General features: G+C 52.5%; 1 protein-coding gene and 1 long non-coding RNA gene across 4 annotated transcripts in view; one reads left to right on the forward strand and one right to left on the reverse strand.

Moving 5' to 3' along the window:
- The first annotated feature begins 2690 nt into the window (after positions 1 to 2690).
- On the forward strand, positions 2691 to 9498 carry LOC105473170 (KIAA2013 ortholog). 2 transcript variants are annotated; one of them, XM_011726816.2, is made up of 3 exons: positions 2691 to 3912; positions 5623 to 6476; positions 8767 to 9498. In XM_011726816.2, the coding sequence occupies exons 1-3, from the start codon at positions 2880 to 2882 to the stop codon at positions 8782 to 8784; spliced, it is 1905 nt and encodes a 634-aa protein (XP_011725118.1). In that variant the 5' UTR covers positions 2691 to 2879; the 3' UTR covers positions 8785 to 9498. The 2 variants fall into 2 exon arrangements, with proteins under 2 accessions (XP_011725118.1, XP_011725117.1); XM_011726815.3 differs by lacking the exon at positions 8767 to 9498 and having other exon boundaries at positions 2710 to 3912; positions 5623 to 8760.
- Positions 3911 to 19042, reverse strand: part of LOC139364364 (uncharacterized) — a 35026-nt gene continuing 19894 nt past the window's right edge. The window contains exons 2-3 of one of the 2 annotated variants that reach the window (XR_011626088.1): positions 15426 to 15629; positions 3911 to 4650 (exon numbers count right to left, since the gene is read on the reverse strand). This is a non-coding gene — a long non-coding RNA (uncharacterized lncRNA). Of the gene's footprint in view, positions 4651 to 15425; positions 15677 to 19042 lie in introns of both variants that reach the window. The other variant, XR_011626081.1, reaches the window with a different exon arrangement.

Below are 19042 nucleotides of genomic sequence, written 5' to 3' on the forward strand. Positions count from 1 at the left end.
AAATAAATAAATAAATAAATAAATAAATAAATAAATAAATAGGGCTGGGCGCGGTGGCTCACACCTGTAATCCCGGAACTTTGGGAGGCCACAGTGGGCGGATCACAAGTAAAGAGTTCAAGACCAGCATGGCCAACGTTGTGAAACTCCATCTCTACTAAAAATACAAAAATTAGCCAGGCATAGTGGCACGTGCCTGTAATACCAGCTACTTGGGAGGCTGAGGCATGAGAAATGCTTGAACCTAGGAGGCAGAGGTTGCAGTGAACTGAGATCGCACCACTGCACTCTAGCCGGGGGGACAGAGTGCGACTCTTGTCTCAAAAAAATAAAAAATAAAAATAAATAAAATAAAAATGGTAGGCAGACTGTAGGATCACCTGGACAGCTCCTTCTAAAGGGCACTGGCCTCAGCAAACATTTCTGCGTCTGCTCACAACCCACCAGAGGCCACCTCAAATGACCGTTTAATTTCCAACAACTGGGAAGCACTGTCTGGCTTTGGAATGTACTGAAACCAAAGTGGAAACAATCACCCATTGTCTGCCTCTGTGCTTATGTTGAATTTTTTCCCCAGGATACAAAGCAAAATTTCTCTTTTGCATCGATGATTCACAATTTAAAGGTATTTTCAAAGTATGAGACTTTAGTGTCTTACGTTATTTAATAAGTTAAAACTTAGGGCTGACATCAAGAAGACAATTTGGTGTGGTGGAGACATTGACAGCCCTTGGCTGGATTTGTGTCCGCATATGGTGTACATGCAGCTAGACAGGTCCGTTAACAAAATATTTTTTGGGAAGTCTAGTTTCTAGTGGTGAGGGTTTTTTTGTTGTTTGTTTGTTTTTTTGGGGTTTGTTTTTTGGTGTTTTTTTGAGACTGAGCCTCTCTTAGTTGCCCAGGCTGGAGTGCAGTGGCACGATCTCAGTTCACTGCAACCTCTGCCTCCCTGGTTCAGGCGATTCTCGTGCCTCAGTCTCTCAAGTAGCTGGGATAACAGGTGCCTGCCACCATACCCAGCTAATTTTTGCATTTTTATTTTTTTATTTTTATTTTTATTTTTAGAGATGGAGTCTCGCTCTGTCACCCAGGCTGGAGTGCGGTGGCGCGATCTCGGCTCACTGCAAGCTCCACCTCCTGGGTTCAGGCCATTCTCCTGCCTCAGCCTCCCCAGTATCTGGGACTACAGGCTCCTGCCACTGCGCCCGGCTAATTTTTTGTATTTTTTTTAAATTAGAGACGGAGTTTCACCGTGTTAGCCAGGATGGTCTCGATCTCCTGACCTTGTAATCCGCCTGCCTCGGCCTCCCAAAGTGCTGGGATTACAGGCGTGACTGACTAATTTTTTGTATTTTTAGTAGAGACAGGATTTCATTGTGTTAGCCAGGATGGTCTCAATCTCCTGACCTCGTGATCCTCCTGCCTCAGCCTCCCAAAGTGCTGGGATTACAGGCGTGAGCCACCGCGCCCAGCCTAATTTTTGTATTTTTAGTAGAGACAGGTTTTCACCATGTTGGTCAGGCTGGTTTCGAACTCCTGACCTCTCGGCGTCCGAAAGTGCTCGAATTACAGACGTGAGCCACCACTCCTGGCCTCTGATGGCTCCCCTTCCCCTCCTCCTCTTCATTTCTTCTTCTTCCTCTTCTTTCTTCTCTCTCTCTTTTTTTTCCCCCACTTTTTCGTATTGTTCCAAGTGTTTTTGCGGCGAGGATAGTCTTTTTTGTTTGTTTTTGTTTTTGTTTTTTTTGAGACAGGGTCTTGCTCTGTCACCCAGGCTGGAGTGCAGTGGCCGGATCTCAGCTCACTGCAAGCTCCGCCTCCCGGGTTCACGCCATTCTCCTGCCTCAGCCTCCCGGGTAGCTGGGACTACAGGCGCCCGCCACTTCGCCCGGCTAGTTTTTTGTATTTTTTAGTAGAGACGGGGTTTCACCGGGTTCGCCAGGATGGTCTCGATCTCCTGACCTTGTGATCCGCCCGTCTCGGCCTCCCAAAGTGCTGGGATTACAGGCTTGAGCCACCGCGCCCGGCCTTTTTTTTTTTTTTTTTTTTTTTTTTTTGAGACGGAGTCTCACTCAGTCGCCCAGGCTGGAGTGCAGTGGCATGATCTCGGCTCACTGCAACCTTGCAACCTCCGCCTTCCGGGTACAAGCAGTTCTCCTACCTCAGCCTCCTGAGGAGCAGGGATTACAGGCATGCGCCACCACCCCCGGCTAGTTTTTGTATTTTTAGTAGAGACGGGGTTTCACCATGTTGGTCAGGCTGGTCTCGAACCCCTGACCTCGTGATCCGCCCGCCTTGGCCTCCCAAAGTGCTGGGATTACAGTAGTGAGTCACTGCGCCCCGCGAGAGAATAGTCATTTTTACAGCAACAAAGTTGTGTGTGTGTTTTTTTAAATCTTGGGGCTGTTGAATCCATCAGTAGCAAAGGGGCCCAACACGTGTTTGGTTTGGCAGGGTCGATGTTTTTTTCACGAGTGAATTGGATGCTTCCAGTCCTCCCCAGACCCCTGCACTTAACTCTACTGGACTTCACTCTTAGGGCCTGGGAACCGGTGGTCCGGCCCCCGGCAGCTTCTGTCCCGCCCCCGCCGTGGCTCCGCCCCCTTCTCTCCGGCCCGCCTCTCTCTCCTCCCTCCGCCCTCCCGTTTTCCATCTGTCGTAAAAGACACGGCGACGCTTGACGGCCGGCGGCGTTTGACGGCCGGCGGCCACCGAGAAGAAGGAGGAAGCAGCGGTGGCGGCTGCTGCGGCGGTTGCAGCGGGGGCCGGGGTGGGCGCCGCGGTCCGGGCCCGGCAGTGAGGCGCGGGCGGCCGGGCCGGTGGGCTGGGCGGCGGGCCCAGCGGCCGCCCCCGCGCCCTTGCCCGCGCCTGGCGGCCCGATGTGGCTGCAGCAGCGGCTCAAGGGGCTGCCGGGACTGCTGTCGAGCAGCTGGGCCCGCCGCCTCCTCTGCCTGCTCGGCCTCCTGCTGCTGCTTTTGTGGTTTGGGGGGTCCGGCGCGCGGCGGGCGGCGGGCGGCCTGCACCTGCTTCCCTGGTCCCGCGGTGAACCGGGCGCCGCCGAGCCGTCTGCCTGCCTGGAGGCGGCCACCCGCGCCTGGCGCGGCCTGCGGGAGCGCGGCGAGGCGGTACCGCTGGGCCCTGGAGTGCCAGCCCTGGTGGCTAACGGCTTCCTGGCTCTGGACGTGGCCGCCAACCGGTTGTGGGTGACCCCCGGGGAGCGAGAGCCCGCCGTGGCGCCGGACTTCGTGCCCTTTGTGCAGCTGCGCCCGCTGAGCGCCCTGGCTGAAGCTGGAGAGGCGGTGCTGCTGTTGCGGGAGGGGCTGCTGCGCCGCGTGCGTTGCCTGCAGCTCGGGTCCCCAGGTCCTGGCCCCGTGGCCGCCGGCCCCGGGCCCGCCTCCGTCTCTGGCCTTGCCGCGGGGTCTGGCCGCGACTGCGTGCTGCTGCAAGAGGACTTTCTGGTGCACCGGGGCCGACCCCACGTCTACCTGCAGCGCATCCAGCTCAACAACCCCACGGAGCGCGTGGCCGCGTTGCAGACTGTGGGGCCCACTGCCGGCCCAGCCCCCAAGGCCTTCACCAGTACCCTAGAGAAGGTCGGAGACCATCAATTCCTCCTCTACTCAGGCCGGTCCCCGCCTACGCCCACTGGGTTGGTGCACCTGGTGGTGGTGGCCGCCAAGAAGCTAGTGGACCGCCTCCAAGTGGCTCCCAAGACGCAGCTGGATGAGACGGTGCTGTGGGTGGTGCACGTCTCTGGCCCCATTAACTCCCAGGTGCTCAAAAGCAAAGCAGCCAAGGAGCTCAAGGCACTGCAGGACTTGGCCCGGAAGGAAATGCTGGAGCTCTTGGAGATGCCAGCCGCGGAGCTTCTTCAAGACCACCAGCTCCTCTGGGCTCAGCTCTTCAGCCCAGGTGAGTCCTGGTCAGCACTTGGTCCACCCTAGTTATGTCCCTCCAAAATCTGCAGAGGTAACACTGAAGGTGATGATGGAGTGGTTAAAACTTGGGCTTGGCGTTTCACCAGAGGTTGAATCTCTGCTCAACTGCCTAGTGTCTGTGCGACTTTGGGATTCGTCACCTAATCTCTCTGGGCCTGTATTTAATAACAATAACGCCTACCTCAGAAGGTTTGTATGAGACTGTAGTGGAAATTTGAGTGTAAAGGTCAGGTCTTTCTGTTATTTGTTCTGGTAGGTGGGGCCTGATTTGAGCAGAGTGAAGTGTTTTAGAGTCAGTTTGCAGAGGTGAAACCAGCAGGTGGATCCCCTGATTCTTTGCTCAGCTCTGCAGTCGGCCTGGTGACAGATGGGACTTCTTGACATAACCCCTGCTAGGCTGAAGTGCGTCCTGGCATTTGTGGCTGCAACTGGTTCACAGGGAGGTTGGAGAATGCCTTCTTTCAGCAGGTTGAGATGCTCCCGCCCAATGAAAACTCTCTCTGTTGACTGTTAAAGAAAAGAAAATCCTGTTCTGGATGAGAGAGGAGTTTTGGTTTCCAGGGCTCCTATTGTCTGAACCCTTGTGTTTGGTTGCTCAAAGAGTTGAGTTCATTCAGCAAGTATCTACTGAATGCTTCTGCCAGGGCTGTTCTATGCATGGGGGGTGCAGATGGGAACCAGAGTTCCTGTTCTCATGGTGCTTGCTTAAATTCTGGTTGGGAGGAAGGCAGACATTAGAAAAGTGAAAATTAAAATTAAAATAAGACAGTTTTTTAGGCTAGAACGTGCTGGCTGGGCGCGGTGGCTCACACCTGTAATCCCAGCACTTTGGGAGGCTGAGGCAGGTGGATCACCTGAGGTCAGGAGTTCAAGACCAACCTGGCCAATGTGGCGAAACCTTGTCTCTACTAAAAATACAGAACTTAGCCTGACCTCGCGCGATCCGTCCACCTTGGCCTCCCAAAGTGCTGGGATTACAGGTGTGAGCCACTGCACCGGGCAGGAGGATAGTCATCTTTACAAAACAATGTTGTGTGTGTATATGTTTTTAAATCTTAGGGCTGTTGAATCCATCAGTAACAAAGGGGCCCAACACATGTTTATTCAGCAAGTATCTATTGAATGCTTCTGCCAGGGCTGTTTTATGCATGGGTGGTGGCCTACACCTGTAGTCCCAGCTACTCAGAGGCTGAGACAGGAGAATCACTTGAACCTGGGAGGCGGAGGCTGTAGTAAGCTGAGATTGTGCCACTGCACTCAAGCCTGGGCGACAGAGTAAGACTCTGTCTCAGTAAATAACTAAATACATACATAAAGCTACAGGACTGGAGAGAGAAAGGACAGAAGGAGAAGTGGCCTGAGACTGGCCTCAGCACTGGTGACTGATCTGGCGCAGGAGGTCTGATCATAGGGTTGGCACCAAGTCCTGGCTAAATCTGTGTTCCTCTGGGCTCTGGCACCAGACCCCACTGCTTTTTAACAGGATTCTAGATTTCAGGCCCACAGGCTCAAGTTGGTCGTGTAAACAAGACAGGTGACTTTCTCCCATACTTTAGGGAGACAGGCACCGCTGTCTTTATCACTAAGGCACACCTCACTCCTCTGCTGCCCTTGGTCTTTATTTCATATGCTCTGCCTCCCAGCTGTCCTTCCCCCTTAACGTGCAGCTTTCATGGTGTTGCAGGAGTGGAAATGAAGAAGATCACTGATACCCACACGCCGTCTGGCCTGACCGTGAACCTGACACTCTACTACATGCTCTCCTGCTCACCGGCCCCGCTGCTCAGCCCCTCCCTGAGCCACAGGGAGCGAGACCAGATGGAGTCGACGCTCAACTATGAAGATCACTGCTTCAGCGGCCACGCCACCATGCACGCCGAGAACCTGTGGCCGGGACGGCTGTCCTCTGTCCAGCAGATCCTGCAGCTCTCCGACCTGTGGAGGCTGACCCTCCAGAAGCGTGGCTGCAAGGGGCTGGTGAAGGTGGGCGCCCCAGGCATCCTGCAGGGCATGGTGCTCAGCTTTGGGGGGCTGCAGTTCACGGAGAACCACCTCCAGTTCCAGGCCGACCCCGACGTGCTGCACAACAGCTATGCATTGCATGGCATCCGCTACAAGAACGACCATATCAACCTGGCCGTACTGGCGGACGCCGAGGGCAAGCCCTACCTACATGTGTCCGTGGAGTCCCGCGGCCAGCCTGTCAAGATCTATGCCTGCGAGGCGGGCTGCCTGGACGAGCCAGTGGAGCTGACCTCGGCGCCCACGGGCCACACCTTCTCGGTCATGGTGACACAGCCCATCACGCCGCTGCTGTACATCTCCACCGACCTCACACACCTGCAGGACCTGCGGCACACGCTGCACCTCAAGGCCATTCTGGCCCATGATGAGCACATGGCCCAGCAGGACCCCGGGCTGCCCTTCCTCTTCTGGTTCAGCGTGGCCTCCCTCATCACCCTCTTCCACCTCTTCCTCTTCAAGCTCATCTACAACGAGTACTGTGGGCCTGGAGCCAAGCCCCTCTTCAGGAGTAAGGTAGGAAGCCGCTGTCTGGTCGAAACCCGAGACCTCGGCCTTGCTCTCAGCCCTGTGTCTCGGAAGGGGCTGGCCTGGCGAGGGGGGGTGAGGCCTGGGCAGGAATGGGTGTCCTGATGCCCTCAGCCCTTGACACCAGAGAGAGAGTGCAAGTGTTTTGAGAGGAGACGACAAGGAAGGGAAAGCTGTGGAAATCCAGGTGTGAATTGATGGTCTTCTGGCTTCCCAGGGCAGCCCTCCCCTCCTCCCCCATCATAAATGTCAGCATTTAAAAATAACTGCAAGCCGGGTGTGGTGGCTTGTGCCTGTAGTCCCAGCTACTTGGGAGGCTGAGATGGGAGGATCACTTGAGCCCAGGAGTTTGAGGCTGCAGTGAACTGTGATTGTGCCACTGCACTCTAGCTTGGGCAACAAAGCAAGACCCTGTCTCAAAAAAGCAAAAAACAAAACAAAAAAGCAAATAAAAGTAAAAAAAAAAATTAAGAGGCAGGGCCTGGTGGCTCATGCCTGTAATTTCAACACTTTGGGAGGCCAAGGTGGGAGGATCCTTTGAGCCCAGGAGTTTGAGACCAGCCTGGGCAGGAAAACGAGGACTTGTCTCTACAAAAAATTTAAACATTAGCCAGGTGTGGTGGTGCACACTTGTAGTCTCAGCTACTCAGGAGGCTGAGGTGGGAGGATCACTTGAGCCCTGGAGTTTGAGGCTGCAGTGAGCTGTGATTACACCATTGCACTCCATCCCAGGTGACAGAGTGAGACCCCATGTAAAAATAATAACGAGGCTGGGTGCAGTGGCTCATGCCTATAATCCCAGTACTTGGGGAGGCTGAGGCAGGCGGATCACCTGAGGTCAGGAGTTCAAGGCTGGCCAACATGTTGAAACCCTGTCTGTACTAAAAATAACAAAAATTAGCCAGGCATGGTGGTGCACGCCTGTAATTCCAGCTACTCGGGAGGCTGAGGCAGGAGAATTTCTTGAACCCAGGAGGCAGAGGTTGCAGTGACCCGAGATCATGCCAGTGCACTTCAACCTGGGCGACAGAGTGAGACTCTGTCTCAAAAAAAATAAAATAATAATAGTAATAATAAAATAAAAATAACTGCAACAGGCCCCTAGATTGACTTGAAACCTCTGTCTGAACTGCTGGCGGGATCCCCAGCTTCCCCCCATGTGCCTGTTCATGGCATGCAGAGGTCAGCCCCTTGTTCCAGGCCTTGGACCAGAGTGGCCATCTCCTTAGCATAGGACACAGGACAGAAGCATTCCCCTCCAGTTTCCTGAGACATGTTTGCCCCTGGAAGCGGTGATTTTGGCCGTCATTGCTGCAAGACTGTCATCGGGGCAGCATCTTGGGATCAGCATTGCTGTCACGGGGTGAGGCTGCTTACTGTGCCCTGCCGCCCGGCCTTCGGTGCTTTCTCCGGAGAAAGACCAGCAGGGATTCTAGGGGGAGACCTTTGTTAGCAGTTGTAGAAGAAAATGTTTCCCAAAGAGCTGAGCTTTTTCCCTTCCTCTTCTCTCCTCCCTCATCCCCCTGTCTCCTCCCCTCTACTCTTCCTCCCCTCCCCTCTCTTCTCTTCTTTGCTCCATTGTCTTCTCTTTTTAAACTGTAGTGACAGTAGAGAGGTATATTAGGCTCTGCATCTATGTTCCCAAGTAGTCAAAAGAGCCCAGATCCCACCCTGGAGAAATGGGAAGTGCCCCCTCACATCCACAGGGATGCCTGCGGCTTCTAGTTTCTGGCCCAAGACCAGGACTTGGAAAAGGAAGCAGAACTTGACCTGAAAGAGCAGAAGAGTGGGAGACAGGGCTGAGTTCCTCAAGTTCGAAGAACAGATCAAAAGTCAGATCAAAAAGGACCGCACAGAGGCCTTCCTTGTGAGCTGCCTCTGGACTAGCTGCACTAGGACAGGCGCCAAATGTGCATCGTGTGGGTTTTGCTGTCTGTTTGGCAGGCGGCTGCTTTTCCCTGCTGCTCGGTGGCTTCTCTGCCCTCACTCTTGAGGGCACCTTCGGTTCCCCCCACAGTTGGGGAAATGAGCCAGACTACCTTCGTGGGGTACTGAGCGATCTCTCAACAGACGCAGGCTCAAGCTGGGCCATGCCAGAGCGGACCCAGTGAACACTCAGCTCCAGAAGGCCCCAGGCCACTGAGTCCATGGTCATTCTGCAAGGCTGGGTCAGAGCCAGGGTGTGGTGCCACTAGGGTTGTCTCCGTAGGCTATTTCTGTAGCTGGCCACTGGGGTTGGCAGTGAACAATAATCACACTTGTTTTGTGAATTGAACAGGAAGATCCCAGTGTCTGAGTGAACTAACAGTCCTGCTTTCAGCCACCATTTGCACAAGACACCCAGCACTGAAAGTCCTGCTGCCAGGGATCCTTTGGAAGCACCCGCCCTTTGTGCCTTGTTGGGGGAAACCAGTGACGCAGAAGCGAATGTGGATACACCAGAGTTTGCATTGGAAGGAACGAGTGTCACGTGGGGAGGGAAGGGGCCAGTGGACCTTTTGTAAGCTTTCCACTCAATAAAACGAACCTGTATGGCAAATACTTGAAATGGAACTCACTCCTTCCACTTTCCTCCTTTGTTCTGTCCCAGGAAATAGACCGTCTTTTGAAAAGACTCTTGTCTAGGGAACGTTCTGTCCTTTTCCGAATTTATCGTGTTCTTTCTTGATGAAGTTTTAATTTATTTTTGTTGAGATTTTGCTAGATGGCTTTTGCATCCCCTGTAGATGGTGAGTGCTGGCAGTGATATCCATCTCAGCCTTTGGAGGCCCCACGGTCCCGAGGCTGGGCTGGGGTCCCCAGGGCGGCTGTGCTGCTGCCTGTAGGAGGGTGCGGGTTGCGCTGTCATCCTCGGGTTTGCACGCCCTTTCTTATGAGCCTGTGGACACCTGTGGTTTTGTACTTTGGGGCTTCAGGGGAGGTGTTTAACTTTCTAGTGATTGATGATTGTCAGGTTTTGAAATACCAAAGCTTTTTTGTTCTGTTTTTAAATAAATATCTTTCAAATTTCCATGACCGGTTTGTGTGTGGTTAAAACCTGGAGACATGCACCACGTCTGCCCTCAGCACTAGATCTGTCAGAAGCAGGACGCCCACCCAGCCCCGCTGCCAAAACGCCGTTGCTTTCCCTCATGTTCTACGTCTCTTCAAAGGAGTCCGCCCGGAAGGTGTGTTGGGGGCCGCCTTTCTGCTCGCCAGGGGGTTGCTTCTCGCATTACCCTGGCTCCTTCCCTGCTCAGGTGCCCTCTCCCCCACCTGCCCTAAAGAGCCAGGGTTCTCCTGCCCTGGTTTTGCTGGCTATAGGATGTCAGCAAGACAAACCCTGAGTGGTCCTTCTCCAGATTGTCTGCTGAAGCCACCATCAGATGCCTCCCCTCTGTGGGGAGAAGGGAACTGTCCACTCCGGGGACCAAAAAGGGGCTGAGCCGGGCGTGGCAGTCCACCTGCGGGGCTGTCCTCAGCGTCTCGGCGTTTAGACTGTTTCTCTGCGTTCCCAGACAGCATTTTAAGCGGCATGACTCACCGGGAAGCCTGGTCTGCCTGCAAAGGAGCCAAATGTCTGGCCCACAGCCGATGGTTATGAGAGTAAACAGGGGGCTCAAGCTCTGCTCTTAGTGGCACTGGTTCCCCAGTTCGTTCTGTCCATGCAGCACCTTCTCCCCTGGATCGTGCAGAGCTATGACATGTGATCTTCTCCCCTGGATCGTGCAGAGCTATGACATGTGATCTTCCAGCCGTGGGCCACGGCTGGCTCACATATTGCAGAGTGGGAGCCTCTTGGGGTGCAATTGGTGTCATTTACAGTGTGACATTAAATGGAAAACTGTTGGATCACAAGAACTGCAGCTCTCATTCCTTCTTGAACTTGGAACTGGGCATGTTGTAGGCTCCCATAAATGTAAAACAAGGCCGGGCGTGGTGGCTCACGCCTGTAATCCCAGCACTTTGGGAGGCTGAGGCAGGTGGATCACCTGAGGTTGGGAGTTCGAGACCAGCTTGACCAACATGGAGAAACACCGTCTCTACTAAAAATATAAAATTAGCTGGGCATGGTGGTGCATGCCTGTAATCCCAGCTACTCGGGAGGCTGAGGCAGGAGAATCGCTTGAACCTGGGAGGCGGAGGTTGTGGTGAGCCGAGATCATGCCATTGCACTCCAGCCTGGGCAACAAGAGCGAAACTCTGTCTCAAATAAATGGTAAAACCTATGTATGTGGTGCCTAAGAAATACCAATTGAATGATTAGAATGTCAATAAACTGAGGTTTGTAAAGTACAGCTCTGATTAAGTGCTCACCATACATGTTAGATATTTCACATCAGCACGGCCTTTTGGGGTGAAGAGGTTGCTGGGGGTTAAGATCCCAGTTTGAGAGATGTGGAACCTGGACCTCACACAGTGAATCATTTGTCCAAGGCCACATGACCATCAAGTGACTGGAGTGCAAACTCTGCCTCGATGCTGGTGCAGGCTTGCTCGGAGTCCCCACCCTGCCATTTCTCCCCATGGCATGCGTCTGATGGCTTCTGTGGCATGGCTCAGTATCCACAGGGCTTCCAGTTGGCCACCATGGTAGAGAGGAGATGCTGGTGGTCCACAGTGGAGCAGGCCAAGCAGTAACCCTAGAGGGTCCCATCTGCGTGGTCCAGTGAAGGCTGGCTGCACACAGCCTTTTTCTTTTTCTTTTTTTTTTTTTTTTTTTTTTTGAGACAGAGTCTCGCTGTTGCCCAGGCTGCAGTGCAGTGGTACGATCTCAGCTCACTGCAAGCTCCACCTCCCGGGTTCACGCCATTCTCCTGCCTCAGCCTTCCAAGTAGCTGGGACTACAGGCGCCCGCTACCACGCCCAGCTAATTTTTTTTGTATTTTTAGTAGAGATGGGGTTTCACCGTGTTAGCCAGGATGGTCTTGATCTCCTGACCTTGTGATCCACCCGCCTCAGCCTCCCAAAGCACTGGGATTACAGGCGTGAGCCACCACGCCCGGCCACAGAGAGCCTTTTTAAAGTTGCTTTTTCAGGGCCTGAAATCTGGTGTGGAAAATTTAATTGCATACTATCTGAAACTTCCCAACAGCTGAAACATTGGTTTGGAAATGTGTTCACTCCCTGAAAATCTACTTGCACCCCATATATCTGTCCCATCTCACATATTCTCAGCCACGTTTTTTTTTTTTTTTTTTTTTGAGACGGGGTCTCATTCTGTTGCCCAGGCTGGAGTGCCGTATGGTAATCTCAGCTCACTGCAGCTTCCTCAGGTTCAAGCGATTCTCCTGCCTCACTCAGCCTCCTGAGCAGCAGGGATTACAGGCATGTGCCACCACACCTGGCTAATTTTTGTATTTTTGGAAGAGATGGGGGTTTTACCACGTTGGCCGGGCTGGTCTCGAACTCCTGACCTCAGGTGATCCACCTTTCTCTGCCTCCCAAAGTGCTGGGATTACAGGCTCGAGCCACCGCACCTGGCCTCTCTCAGCCACCTTGACTCCTGCCATTGTGGCGGCAGCCAGCTCTGCACAGGTATGAGTGTCCTGGCAGCACCCAGCATCAGCCTCTGTCATCTTTAGGAAGCTGCGAGGCACTCAGGCATATGTAGCCTTGAAGCATGTGAATGGTAACACCATTTGGGGCCACGCTTCACCCGTGGGACATGGAGCCAGTAGACACAAGCTGTCCTCTTCTGTCCCTGGCGTGGACAGTTCTGAGGCATACTTTATTCGGCTTCTCAGAAGGTGCTACGGTTTGGATATGGTTTGTTGACATTTGGCCCTCAGTGTGGCAGTGTTGGGAGGCGGGGCTTTGTGGGAGGTGTTTGGGTCACACGAGTGGATCCCTCCCAGAGGGCTTGGCACCTCTCTCCGGAGTGAGTGAGTTCTTCCTCTTGTGGGAATGGATTAGTTCCCAGGAGAGCAGGTTGTTATAAAACCAGGAAGCCCCTCGGGTTTGCTTCTTTACATGTGTCTGCTTCCCCTTCAACCTTCTCCACCATGCTATGAGGCAGCAAAGAAGCCAGGCAGATGCTGGCACCATGCCCTCGAACTTCTCAGCCTGCAGAGCCGTGAGCTACATAAACTCTTTTCTTTTTTTTTTTTTTTTTTTTTGAGACGGAGTCTCGCTCTGTCGCCCAGGCTGGAGTGCAGTGGCGCGATCTCGGCTCACTGCAAGCTCCGCCTCCTGGGTTTACGCCATTCTCCTGCCTCAGCCTCCTGAGTAGCTGGGACTACAGGCGCCCGCCACCGCGCCCGGCTAATTTTTTGTATTTTTAGTAGAGACGGGGTTTCACCGTGGTCTCGATCTCCTGACCTTGTGATCCGCCCGCCTCGGCCTCCCAAAGTGCTGGGATTACAGGCGTGAGCCACCGCGCCCGGCCATAAACTCTTTTCTTGACTGGCGCAGTGGCTCACGCCTGTAATCCCAGGACTTTGGGAGGCGAAGGCAGGTGGATCACGAGATCAGGAGATTGAGACCATCCTGGCCAACATGGTGAAACCCTGTCTCTACTGAAAATACAAAAATTGGCCGAGTGCAGTGGCTCATGCCTGTAATCCCAGCACTTTGGGAGGCCGAGGCGGGCAGATCATGAGGTCAGGAGATCGAGACCATCCTGGCTAACTCAGTGAAACCCTGTCTCTACTAAAAATACAAAAAAAGGCCAGGCGCAGTGGCTCAAGCCTGTAATCCCAGCACTTTGGGAGGCCGAGACGGGCGGATCACGAGGTCAGGAGATCGAGACCATCCTGGCTAACAGTGAAAACCCGTCTCTACTAAAAAATACAAAAAAAAACTGGCCGGGCATGGTGGCGGGCACCTGTAGTCCCAGCTACTCAGGAGGCTGAAGCAGGAGAATGGCATAAACCCGGGAGGCGGAGCTTGCAGTGAGTTGAGATCCGGCCACTGCACTCCAGCCTGGGTGACACAGTGAGACTCTGTCTCAAAAAAAAAAAACAAAAAAAACAAAAAAATTAGCCGGGCGTGGTGGCGGCCACCTGTAGTCCCAGCTACTTGGGAGGCTGAGGCAGGAGAATGGCGTGAACCCAGGAGGCAGAGCTTGCAGTGAGCTGAGATCGCGCCACTGCACTCCAGCCTGGGCAACAGAGCGAGACTCCGTCTCAAAAAAAAAAAAAAAAATTAGCTGGGTATGGTGGTGCGTGCCTGTAATCCCAGCTACATGGGAGACGGAGGCAGGAGAATTGCTTGAACCAGGGAGTCGAAGGTTGCAGTGAGCCAAGATATGCCACTGTACTCCAGCCTGGCAACAGAACGACACTCCGTCTCAAAAAACAAAAACAAAACCAAAAAAACCTATTTTCTTTATAAATTACCCAGCCCTAGGTATTCTGTTATAGCAACATGACATGGACTAAAACAGAAGGTCCCCACAAGATCAAGCCCTGGGTAAGAGACCCAGGCCAAGGCACTAATCAAGAAGCCTGTGGCTCCTCTGGACGATTTTTCCAGGAGGATGTGGGATTCTCCATGTCCACTGACATGGGCTGAATTGTGTCCCCTCCTTAAATGTCTATGTTGAAATCTTTTTTTTTTTTTTTGAGAACTGTGAGTGCACCCAGGCGGGATTGCAGTGACGTGAATATGGCTCACTGCAGCCTCAACCTCCTGGGCCCAGGCAATCCTCCTATCTCAGCTCCCCCAAGTACCTGGGACTACAGGTGTGCACCACCACACCTGGCCAGTTTTTGTATTTTTTTGTAGAGATGGGGCTTTGCCATGTTGCCCAGGCTGGTTTCAAACTCCTGAGCTCAAATGATCCACCTGCCTCAGCCTCCCAGAGTGCTGGGATGACAGACATGAGCCACCATACCAGGCCCCTGCATTGATGTTCTAACTTCCAATGTGATAGGATTAGGAGGCAGCACTTTCGGAGGGGTTCTTAGTTCATGAGGGTAGAGTCCTCATGAATGGCATTAGGACCCTTCTAAGGGGGCCTCACAGAGCTGCCTCACCCTCTTTCTGCCATGTGAGAATGCAACGAGAAGACAGCAGTCTGCAACTGGAAAGAGGGGCCTCACTAGAACCCAAACATGCTGGCACTGTGATTTCGAACTTCAGCCTCTGGAACTGGGAGAAATCAATTTCTGCTGTTTTGAAGCTGCCCGGACTATGGTATATTGTTAGAGCAGCCGGAATAGACCAATACGGGCATATCTTCCCAGCGGAGAAATGGAACTCTTCTCTGGTGATAACAAACCAAGAATACAGAGAGTCATAGGACCGCAGATGCTTTTTTTTTTTTTCTTTAGTCAAGGTCTCGCTCTGTCACCCAGGCTGGAGTGCAGTGGTGTAATCACAGCTCACTGCGGCCTCAACCTCATGGGCTCAAGAAACTCTCCCACCTCAGCCTCCTGAGCAGTTGGGACTATAGGCACAAGCCACCACGCCTGGCTAATTTTTTTTTGTATATTTTGTAGAGACAGGGTTTCACCATGTTGCCCAGGCTGGTCTCAAACTCCTGAGCTCAAGCGATCCGCCCACCTCAGCCTCCCAAAGTGCTGGGATTACAGGCATGAGCCACCGTGCCTGGCCAAATAAATCTTAGGGTATTTCTGGTGAGGAGTAACCAGCTTCTGACCGAGCACAGTGGCTCACATCTATAATCCCAGCACTTCGGGAGGCCGAGACAGGAGGATCTCTTGAGCCCAAAACTTCCAGACCAGCCTGAGTGATATAGTGAGACCTTGTCTCTACAGAAAATTTTAAAAATTAGCTGAGCATGATGGTGGCGAGCACCTGTGATTCCAGTTACTTGGGAGGCTAAGGTGGGAGGATCACTTGAGTCCAGGAGGTGGAGGTTGCAGTGAGTCAAGATCACACCACTGTACTCCAGCCTTTGTGACAGAGTAAGATCCTATATCAAAACAAAACAAAACAAAAACAGAAAAAACACAAAACCTCAGCTTTCCTACCCAAAGAGCGGAGGCTTACCTCTCCAGAAGCAGCATCAATTTCTGCCAGGCAGGGACAATTTTTCCTTTTCATCCCAGAATCTCTCTGGGCAGGGACGGCTTGAGGAGCATCCGAAGAGCAGGTGGGACATTGGTGGACGGCACTTACTTCCAGGCTCGTTAAACTGGTGTGGGGAGCTTAGCCTTGGTGTGAGAGCAAATCCTCTCTAGGAATCTTTTTTGACTGGAACACAAAGGGGAGCAACACAGACACACCTCAGCGAATGCAGCCTGCAGGAGAGACAGACGAGTGTCGACGGAGGATTACCCAGGTGCCGAGGCAAGAGACTGAAGGCACAAACTGTTTCAGGATAGTAAAGAAAATAGTTAGACTAAGAATAGTTATAATACAAATTAGATATAGAGATGATCATGGACATTATAAATCATTAGTATGAACAATATTAATCATTAGCTTTTAATATTACTCTTTGTTGTATAACCAAGGAATAACCGGTGGGTATAGGGTCAGGTGCTGAAGGGACATCGTGAGAAGTGACCAAGAAGGCAAGATGTGAGCCCTCTGTCACGCCCGCATAAGGGCCGCTTGAGGGCTCCTTGGTCAAGCAGTAACGCCAGTGTCTGGGAAGACGCCAGTGTCTGGGAAGGCACCCGTTACTTAGCAGACCGGGAAAGGGAGTCTCCTTTCCTTGGAGGAGTCAGGGAACACTCTGCTCCACCAGCTTCTTGTGGGAGGCTGGATATTATCCAGGCCCGCCCGCAGTCATCCGGAGGCCTAAACCCCTCCCTGTGGTGCTGTGCTTCAATGGTCGTGCTCCTTGTCCACTTCCATGTTCCTCCCGTACTCCTGGTTCCTCTTTGAAGTTCTTAGAAGATAGCGGTAGAAGAAATAGTGAAAGTCTTAAAGTCTTTGATCTTTCTGGTAAGTGCATAGAAGAAAACGCTGACATATGCTGCCTTCCCTTTCTGCTTCGGCTATCTAAAAGGGAAGGGCCCACTGCCCCATGATCACGTGACTTGCTTGACCTTATCAATCACTTGGATGACTCACCCTCCTTACCCTGCCTGCCCCTTGTCTTGTATACAATAAATATCAGCGCGCCCAGCCATTCGGGGCCACTACCGGTCTCCCTGTCTTAGTGGCAGTGGTCTCCCGGGCCCAGCTGTTTTCTATTTATTTCTTTGTCTTGTGTCTTTATTTCTTACGATCTCTCGTCTCTGCACACGGGGAGAACACCCGCCAAGCCCCGTAGGGCTGGACCCTACAGATGAGAAATTGAATGATGATACTGCAGTCAGGGCTGTGGGACTGTGGGGCAGGGACATCTAACCTGTCCTTGAAAGTCAGGGAGGTCTTCCTGAAGGAAAGTGAAACCTCCAATCTGGAAACTGAAAGATGATGGGAGTCAGCCAAGCTAAGCAGTGGAGAGCCTGAGTGAATGCATGCACAGAGGTGGGTGGGTGTAGGGAAGCCAGGGAGCCTTTATTTTGAAACAGGGTCTCCCTTTGTCTCCCAGGCTGGAGTGCAGTGGTATAATCATGGCTCACTGCAGCCTCGAGCTCTTGGGCTCAAGTCATCCTCCCACCTCAGCCTCCTGAGTAGCTGGGACCACAAGTGCATGCTACCACACCCAGCTAATTTTAAAAAAATGTTCTGTAGAGATGGGGCCTCGCCATGTTGCCCGGGCTGGCCTCAAACTCCTGGGCTCAAGCAATCCTCCCGCCTTGGCCTCCCAAAGTGTTGGATTATAGGTGTAAGCCACTGCACCCACCCAAGAATTGGATTTCTTTGCCCACATCACTGACTTCTAGGGACAAAGGGTGGGCTCCGGCCCTAATTCACGGCAACAGTGACATTAGAGATCATCATTCCTTCCATGGACGTATCCCTTCTCCTTATTACGTCCTAATTTTAGCCAGTCTACAGTTACGCTGAAAACCGAAGAACGGTTTTATTACCATGTTTTACAAAGTGCAAATTGAGACCTGGTGAAAAACAGTGACTGGCTAAAGGTCAAAGAGAGGTCATTCATGGAGTTGGGTGGTGGCACCCTTGCAGGACGTACCCCCAGCCACTGGTGGGTTAATCATTACCTCTGCTAACAGCTTGTGATGGTTAACATTAAGTGTCAACTTGGTCAGGTGCAGTAGCCCACGCCTGTAATCCCAGCACTTTGGGAAGCCGAGGCGGGTGGATCCCTTGAGGTCAGGAGCTTGAGACTGGCCTGGCCAACATGGTGAACCCCGTCTCTACTAAAAATACAAAAAATTAGCCGGGTGTGGTGGCAGGCGCCTGTAATCCCAGCTACTTGGGAAGCTGAGGCAAGAGAATCGCTTGAACCCAGGAGACAGAGGTTGCAGTGAGCCGAGATCGTGCCATTGCACTGCGGCCTGGGGTGACAGAAAGAAACTTCATCTCAAAAAAAAAAAAAGTGTCAACTTGATTGCATGGAAGGATGCAAAGTATTGTTTCTGGGTGTATCTGGGTGTTTCTGGGTGTGGCCAGAATAGATTAACATTTGAGTCAGTGGACTGGGACAGGAAGACCCACTCACAGTGTGGGGGACACCATCCAGTCAGCTGCCAGCACAGCTAGAAAAAGCAGGCAGAAGAAGGTGGAAAAAGCCGATTCACTGGGTCCTCTGGGCTTTATCTTTCTCCCGTGCTGGAGGCTTCCTGCCCTTGAACATCAGACTCCAAGTTCTTTGGCTTTTGGACTCTTGGACTTACACCAGTGGTTTGCTGGGGCCTCTCAGGCCTTCGGCCACAGATTGAAGCCTGCACTGTCAGCTCCCTACTTTTAAGGTTTTGGGACTGAACTGAGCCACTGCTGGCTTCCTTGCTCCTCAGCTTGCAGACGGCCTATCATGGGACTTGACCTTGTGATCACGTGAGTCAATTCTCCTTAATAAAGCCCCTCTCATATATACGTAGATCCTATTAGTCCTGTCCCTCTAGAGAACCCTGACTAACACACACGTGGAGGAGAGCTCTGAAAACCCGGGCCAGGGACCAGCGTGACTGCTCTGTGGCTGTCCCAAGAGACAGCAACGCTGGGCAAGTTTGCTCGTGAGAAAGGCTGAGGCTTCTCTCAGAATAAAACCTTGGGAAGAGACAACTATACAGCATTCCCAGGGGCCGGCACAGTGGCTCACGCCTGTAATCCCAGCACTTTGGGAGGCCAAGGCGGGCGGATCACCTGAGGTCAGGAGTTCGAGGCCAGCCTGGCCATCATGGCGAAACCCCATCTCTACTAAAAATACAAAAATTAGCCAGGCGTGGTGGCGGGTGCCTGCAATCCCAGCTACTTGGAAGGCTGAGACAGGAGAATTGCTTGAACCGGGAAGGCAGAGGTTGCAGTGAGCCAAGATCATACCACAGCACTCCAGCCTGGGCGACAAGAGCAAGACTCCATCTCAAAACAAACAAAACCTTTCTCTTGTCATGTAACCCATACATACACATACTATGTACCCACAAACATTAAAAATCAAAAATTTAAGACAAAACAAAAACAACGGAAAACCTTTTTTTGAGGAGTCCCTAGGCTTCACCAGTTTGTCAAAACTGGAGCTTGATTGCTGAGACTTTATTTGCATACCCACAATGCATTGTGCACCAAATAATTTTCATCTT

Source organism: Macaca nemestrina, chromosome 1 (assembly GCF_043159975.1).
Source record: "Macaca nemestrina isolate mMacNem1 chromosome 1, mMacNem.hap1, whole genome shotgun sequence".
NCBI lineage: Eukaryota > Metazoa > Chordata > Mammalia > Primates > Cercopithecidae > Macaca > Macaca nemestrina.